At 48.9% G+C, this 8,210-nt stretch overlaps 1 protein-coding gene across 1 annotated transcript; it reads left to right on the forward strand.

Moving 5' to 3' along the window:
- Positions 1 to 482: 482 nt before the first annotated feature.
- On the forward strand, positions 483 to 1,439 carry Or2b11 (olfactory receptor family 2 subfamily B member 11). Its single transcript, XM_077803446.1, has one exon. The coding sequence runs from the start codon at positions 483 to 485 to the stop codon at positions 1,437 to 1,439; it is 957 nt and encodes a 318-aa protein (XP_077659572.1).
- The last annotated feature ends 6,771 nt before the right edge of the window (positions 1,440 to 8,210 follow it).

The raw sequence follows: 8,210 nt of genomic DNA on the forward strand, positions 1-8,210 counted from the left end.
GTGCCCCAGAGAGGCATGGGCACCTCTTGCAGCCAGAGTTGAGCCCCCAGAGACCCTAGCTTCTTATGAAGCCCGTCTTGCTTTATCATCTTCCTCCTCTATCCCACCACCACCTCCAAAGACAAAGTGATAAAGCCTGAGAGTGGACAATTCCCCTGAGTGTGTTTGCAAAGAACTGAAGCAGTCCAACTCAAATAAACCTGTCATGTGTGCGTCCACTCACCCCAGTCCCTTGGCCACCTGAGGCTCTACTCCCCATCTCAGCAGATGCAGACAATGACGTTGGAAACACGTGGGGGCGTGGGTAAGGTCACAGAGAAGGAGGGGAAGTGAAGACACAGGTGCAGTTGTCTGACTCCCCCAGTCCCAGTGTCTGCAGAGGTCAGAAAGGTCAGACAGGTGTAAAATGATGATTACCTTCTGACAGGACTCATTCATTCCCATTCTCTTGAGTCATCACAGGTGCCACAAGATGCCTCACCATGAGAAGTGAAAACCAGAGCTTCCTGTGGGATCCTCCAAAGGACTTCATCCTTCTGGGCATCTCTGACAGACCATGGCTAGAACTTCCTCTCTTCGTGGTCCTCCTGGTATCCTACATTCTGGCCATGCTGGGAAACATTTCCATCATCCTGGTGTCTCGGCTGGATGCCCAGCTGCAGAGCCCCATGTACATCTTCCTCAGCCACCTGTCCTTCCTGGACCTGTGCTACACGACCACCACAGTCCCCCAGATGCTGGCCAATATGGGCAGCTCCAGGAAGACCATCAGCTACGGTGGCTGCACCGTGCAGTATGCCATTTTCCACTGGCTGGGTTGCACCGAGTGCATTGTCCTGGCTGCCATGGCCCTGGACCGTTACGTGGCCATCTGTGAGCCCCTGCGGTATGCCATTATCATGCACCGCCCTCTCTGCCAGCAGCTTGTGGCTGTGGCCTGGCTCAGTGGCTTTGGCAACTCCCTCGTTCAAGTGGTCCTGACAGTTCAGCTGCCCTTCTGCGGGCAGCAGGTGCTGAACAACTTCTTCTGCGAGGTGCCAGCTATGATCAAGCTGTCGTGTGCGGATACCGCAGTGAATGACACCACGCTGGCCGTTCTGGTGGCCTTCTTTGTGCTGGTCCCCCTGGCTGTCATTCTCCTCTCCTATGGCTTCATTGCCCGGGCTGTGCTCAGGATCCAGTCCTCCAAGGGAAGGCACAAGGCCTTTGGGACCTGTTCCTCCCACCTGGTGGTGGTCTCCCTCTTCTACCTGCCTGCCATCTACATGTATCTACAGCCCCCCTCCAGCTACTCCCAAGAGCAGGGCAAGTTCATCTCCCTCTTCTACTCCATAATCACACCCACCCTCAATCCCTTCATCTACACCCTGAGGAATAAGGACGTGAAGGGAGCTCTCAGGAGACTCCTGGCCAGGGCCTGGAAGCCCTGCAGAAGATGAAGATCCATGTCATGGCCATGTCCATCGCCTGGATAGCAGGAGGCAGTAGTCATGTGCAGAGTGCCTTCCCGCAAGGGACTGAAAATGCACAGTGGGTAGGTACTGTGAGATCCACAGCCTCAACATCCCCACCGCAAGACGACACACCTCCCTGTGGTCACAGTGCCTAAAATCCCAAGTCTACTGATGAAATCACTCACAAGTGTGTAATTCCAAGAAACCAGGTGTTTTGGAGAAAGGTTTCAGTAAGCTGGTGTGAAACAAATATTTGTCAGATGAATTAATTTCGAATTTCCCAATTCTTGCCCCTTTTCCTCTTTCTGCATTTCTATTTCTCTTCTGTTTGTCCCCTCTTAAGCTCCCTTCCTTTCCCATTACTCCTAAGCATACATAATACAGTGTGAAACTATCTTATTTGCTTATAATAAATGCAGGGTCTTCATAGATTTGAAGATGAATTCCACATAGATTTTTCAAAATCTTACAAGAATGAAGAAGAGTGCTTTCTTCCTGTGAACACAGTTAATTTTTTTTCCATAGCTCAAATTTCCTTCTTTGCAAAGTTTTCCCACCATTGACTGGAAACTAGTGACACCAAACCCACTCTGGATATGTAAGACTCCACATCAGGTTCCAAGGACAGGGAAAGTACGCCATAATCTCTTACCTTACAAAAGGATTTTTCCAGTTGAGAATGCAAGCTATACATACTAATGACGGTTAGAACAATAAAACTTTTAAAGTTTTTCAAGATAAGCTACCCAAATTGAACCAAGAGGACTTAGAAAACCTAAACAGACCAACAGCAATGAGATTCAGTCAGTAAATAAAAAGCCTTGCAACAAAGAGAAGCGCAGGATTCCCAGTTGAATTCTATGATATAAAGAGAGGGTGTTATGGTTAGGATGTATTGTGTCTCCCAAAAGCTCCTCCCTTGGGGCAAGAAGGTTTCAAGGTGCAATGACCTAACCAGTGGGTAACACCATTGAAAGGGCTGAGGCTTTGGAAGGATGGGGGGAGCGGGGAAGGGGAACGGGGGGGGGGGGGCGTGGACGGGGGGCGTGGATGGGGGCGTGGTCATGGGGTGGTGCGCCATGCCATGACAGAGGGTCTCCCTGGCCCTCCCTCTCTCTGCTTGAAGGTCGCCCTGGCTGGGCAACTTCCCTGCGCCACACTCTTCCCCCATGATGCTCCCTCACCTCAGAGCAAGGAGCCGCGGAACTTGACTGACCCTCTGAGACCCTGAGCCCACACAAGCTCCTCTGCCTCCAGGCTGGTCTTGTGGAGTGTTTGGGTCACAACAGGGAGGAGGAGGTGACTGGTACCGGGGACACACCCATGCTGAGCCTAACCAAAACCTGAAGAGGACATGTCAAGGTGAGAAGGCCACAAATTAATGACCTTGATCAACGCAGATGAAAAACTCCTGAACGAAATGTAGTATTTTCCTGAAACGTGACCTGAGGAAGCGAAGGATCACGCCACTGGAACCCACTGTAGCCAAGGAAGTTCCGCTCCCCGCCGCCCCCCCGCTCCCCCCCCCCTCCCTCTGTGCATGCATGCACACCCAGGGCCCTGCAGTGTAGTGCTCTGGGCGCTCTGCACACTTTCAGAGCTGCCTTTTCTGGAGCCCTCTGCTGGGTGCTCCCCTGGATGCTGGAATCTGTGTGGGGTGTTTAATACCCTGACCTAAGGGACAGCCTGTGCCTAGTAGAGGACAGTAGGCAGAGAAACAAGCAGTCGCCAGCTTCAGTGATGGGAGGCCAGAGCGCTTTCTCTACGTGAGCAATGTGCAACCGAAATTTAAAGTTAAAAACCACCATTTACACAGGCTCAAAAATTTAAGTTTTAAGTGTGGTAAAATGTCTGCAAAAGTATATCCCGAAAGCTTGTGAAACTATGTGGAAGTAAAAACGAAATCTTAACTAAACGGAGGGCTATTCTTTTAAAAATAAATAAATAAATAATAAGTTCAAGGTAGAAGTATAGCTAGCTTTCATAGAAGGCCTGGGGTCCAGGCGAGCAGCCCAGTGCACCTATGCTCACCACCTGGCTGGGCCCTCCTAACCCCGCAGGAGGGCTGCCCTGTCAAGATGTGCCAGCAGCTAGCAAGAGCAGGCAGAAACTGGATGTCTGCCTGATCCCTCCTGCAGAGAAGGGAGGCTCCAGGACAGAATTCCAAGTTGGCAGTTTCTTTCTTCATGTTATAGATTCATTTACACTTAATTTGGTTTTTTTTTTCCTCCTGTCTTGCATTTGTCAAACTTTAATTTAGCCAAACCTAGAAAATAACAATGAATGTCTAAAACTTAAGATGGAAAAATTGTGATGAGCTTTCTGACACTAAAGGCAAAAATAAAATATAAGTCCACAAGGCTGTAGGATTTGATGTTAAAATACAAGGAAAAGATGAATAACTATTGCAGGTATCAGGACCACAAAGAATTTTTTCCAATGGACTGCCACAGAGTCACTGGATAATAAATACCTCAGAGCCCCTTATAATTACCTTTTGGAGCATCCAGACTGGCATAGAGGAGCATTTTAGTAAATGCATGGGTGCAAGTCACAATTCCACAGGAGGCAGCCGTAATGCAGCACTCTGAGGAGGTGATCTTGTTCTGGGAAACATCTGAGAGTGCTAAGAACTGCACTTCTCAAAACAGATGTGCTAGTTCAAAAAGTGCTCTAAGCCTGGCACAGTGGCTCATGCCTATAATACCAGCAGCTGGAGAGGCTGAAGCAGGAAGATCGTGAGTTCAAAATCACCCTCAGCTACTTAGTGAGGTCCTGAGACACTTAGTGAAGTCTGTGTCAAAATAAAACATAGAGGGTTGCTGGGGGTGTTGCTTAGTGGTTAAGCACCTCTGGGTTCAATCAACTTAGCAAGGCCCTCAGAAACTCAATGAGAACCTGTCTCTAATAAAATACAAAAAAAAAAAAAAGAAAGAAAAGGAAAAAAAAGAAAGAAACAAAAAGGGAATGGGGATATGGCTCAATGTTTAAGCACCCCTGGGTTGAATACCTGGTAACAAAATAATAAAAAAATTTTTAAAAAAAAAACTTGTCTCAAACTCTAGAAGGTAGAGACTAATTTTCCACCTGATGAACCAGCACTGGTCTTCATAACATGCTGGACAGAATGCAGTGGAAGACAATCTCCACCTTCCAGACCAGGTTGTAGAAAGCTGGTAGTTTCCAGGTAGTTACTCTGTCTTTAGGGCCTCAGACATGAGGAAACTCAGTAGTTCTAAGGCTGCCAGATAGGGAGGCACCCAGGGTGAACCTGTGGGGTCACCATAAATGTCCTCGGACACTTGAAGAATTGAGAAGTGTGCATCCAGGAGAATACTATCCAGACTTTGGAAGGGAGTCCATGCTGCCATCGTCGAGGATGAATCCCCAGCAGGTGAAGTGAGTGGAACAGACAGGTGATGTCGCCTGCAGAACCTACAGCAGCCCGGCCCTGGCTCACCCCTTCCTCATTCTACCACAGGAGGAAACAGCAAAGAGCAGGCCACACCGATGGCGGGCAGCCTGCTGGCCCCGTATCATGGGCCTCCTGGAGTCCAGAGCCATGGGAAATAAACTTCTGATCTTTACTACATAAGTAAATAACTGGAAATCAAACTTACACAAGCAGAAAATAGAGACTGTGGGCCTGGAGAGATGTTGGTCAGAGGCTACACGGCTTCAGATAGGCTCTCAAGAGCCCCGTGGTCCTGGTAGCGACTCCAGAAAACAATACTGTGTTGTTACCCAGGGGCTCTGATGCCAAACCCCACCAAGTATGTCAGGTGAGCTTGATTTAGCCATTCCACCATGTATACATATTTTAAAAACTCACCATGTGTGCCATAGATATGTTCAATTTTTATTTGACAACTTTAGCTTAATTTGAAATTTTAAAATGTGGTAGTCGTCGGGAAAGCCCACTTCACTTAAGGTAACCAAAGACGGCTTCTCAGATGGGGGTCATTGGCATGAATTGAAAAGATGAGGAAGGTCCAGGCTTGTGAGGAAGAGGGAGGAGAACTTGACGATTGTGAAGAACAAGGTCCAAAGCCAAAGAAAGGCCTTGTGTCCACAGCAGCCAGAGATAGAGGAAGCCACAACCACAGGCCACAGGTCAGAGCAAGCCAGGACTCAGAGGTGGCAGCCATCCTGGAAGAGCTCCCAGGGGCAGTGCTGAGGTCCTGCTGCTCCCTGAGGAGGCCCTGCCATAGGTCTGGCTGTGGGAGACCCACGCTGTGGGACGCTGAGTTCAGCACCTCTGAACACCCCAGAAGGGGACAGCTGCACTGTGGTGATTCTGTTCAATGGCGACTTCTCTTTTTTTGTGTGTCCTATTTCATGAGTTGTACTTTCCTGAGGGAAGTCCATGCTGAGTCACTTAGTGGCCCTAGGACCTCCCATCCCACCTGCTCCCTCCCTCCTCTGGATCCGCCCTCCCTGCTCTACCCTCTCTGCCTGGTGTCTAAGATCCCTACCTTCTCTGGTGACCACCATCCCTCCTCCTCCTCCCTCCTGCTCTGGTGACCCATCCCTCCTCCTCTTCCCTTCCTCCTCTGGTGACCACCCATCCCTCCTCCTCTTCCCTTCCTCCTGGTGTCCACCATCCCTCTTCCACCCTTCCTCCAGGGGTGCCACCATGCCTCTGGTATCCACAGTCTTTGTACTATTGATGTCTGACCAGCCACTTCACTGGCAGTGCAGTTCTAATAATGCAGAACACTTCCTGGATGACCACCATCTCTCCTCCTCCCTCCTGCTCTGGTGACCACCATCCCTTCTCCCTCTCTCCCTCCCTCCTCTGGTGTCCCGCCATGGTCTCTGTGTCCAGGGATTCCTCTCAGCCACTGAGGGACAAACTCTTACACTCATAAAGCAGGTCTTAGTTCCTCGTACTCCAAGTTCCCATGGGCTGTGTGCGTTTAGTTTGTATAAGGGGCTGCTCCTAGCAAGGCTCTGTCACTGACAGGTACTGTGTGTGCACTCACGCATGCCCCAGGGATGTACCATGGTGACGCTCCCATCAGATCACTCACATTTCCTTTCCCCAAGTGCTCACTGCTTCTCTGTGCTGGGAATCTGCAGCCTCTCCTCTTCTGGCTGGTCATAAACAGTGTAAATGGCTGTGCACCAAGTCTCCCTCCTGGGCTGGGACCTCAGAGCTCGTTCCAACCTGCCTCTGTTGCCCGACTTCCTGGCCCTTCCAACCTTTAGTGTCCATGATTCAACCCTCAACTTGCATGTGATCAACTCTCAGCGTCCACGTGTGACAGAGCAGCAGCCCTTGTCTCTGCACCACCTCTTCTGCTCTGCGGTGTTCTCCATCTCCATGCGTGTATTTTAGTCACACTTTTTATTCAGCATTTCTAAGGGTCTGTGGCAAGGAGGCAATCTGCAGCATTTAACCAAGATGCAGAAAGCAAATATGCAGATAAGAGCTACTTGAAAGTCCTAGACCAGAGAAAGTCTGCACTGGCATGTCAGCCGCACAGCCGCCTTCACTATTTATGAAGTGCTAGGGATGGACCCCAGTGCCTCACCTGTGCTAAGCAAGCGTTCTACCACTGAGCCACTCCAGCCCTTTTTATTTTTCACTTTGAGACAGAGTCTCAGTTGCCCAGGCCAGCCTTGAACATATGATCCTCTGCCTTAGTATCCCAAATAGCTAGGTGTATGGTTTAGATATGAGATGTCCCCCCAAAATCTCCTTAACACAGGAATGTTCAGAGGTGAGATGGTTGACTAGATTATGAGATCTGTGACCTAATCAGTGCATTGAACTGTTTTCTGGATTAATAATGAAAGGACCACTGTACGGGGTGGTCCCTGAACGCAGGTGGGGTGTGACTGAAGGAGCAGGCTCACTGGAGGAGTGCACTTAGGGATTAGGTATTGTCCCCATGGCTCCTTCCCAGCTCCTCTACCATGCCATTCTGCCTCCCCTAGGCCCAGAGCTATGGAGTCAGCTGACCATAGACTGAACTTCTGAAACCATGAGCCAAATGAACTTTTCCTCCTCTAGGTTATTCTTGTTGGGTATTTCGGTCACAGCAATGAAAAGCTGACTAACACATTGGCACACAGTTTCCTCTAGAGGGTCTTGCAATTTAAAAAAAAAAAAAACAGCTTATCTGAAAAGTGTGTGTGCAATCATGAGATTGATTTACATTCTTGCACAACCTCTGTTCATCAACACGCCGCTTTGAGTAGCCAAGGCCTGGGTGGCTCATTGAATGAGGAAGCGGGATTTCCATTTCTAGCAACATGTGTGCTCCAACACCGCCCAGGCTCACAGAAGCACTCGCTCCACCCTACACCCTATGCTGTGTGAGCACACCAGAGGGACTGCTCTTCTGTCAGGACAAATCCAAGACAGCCCAGGTGAGAGACATGCCCTGTGTTCACTTCTGTGCCCTGTGCCATTCCACCCTGCCACACAGAGCTGACATTCCACCCGCAGAGCTAGAGTAAGATGACTCGGTTTCCACCAACCACAGTTGAGTCACTTTGCAAAGAGATATTTAAATGCACACAGCAATCAATCTTTAGTAGTTTAGATGAATAATTCAAAAGATTTCTGGGTACTTTTTGGAATTAAGCAATCAATTTAATAACCAGAAGTTTTTATATATTTCTCAATTTTCAACTAGCTAAAATAAACATGAATTACTTTTGTTAGAAAACTGTTACAAAATTAAAAATAAATAAGTAGCTGCCACAAAATTCCACATAGCACATAGGTAGTTCTGTGTAACAGAC

Source organism: Urocitellus parryii, chromosome 1 (assembly GCF_045843805.1).
Source record: "Urocitellus parryii isolate mUroPar1 chromosome 1, mUroPar1.hap1, whole genome shotgun sequence".
Classification (NCBI taxonomy): Eukaryota; Metazoa; Chordata; class Mammalia; order Rodentia; family Sciuridae; genus Urocitellus; species Urocitellus parryii.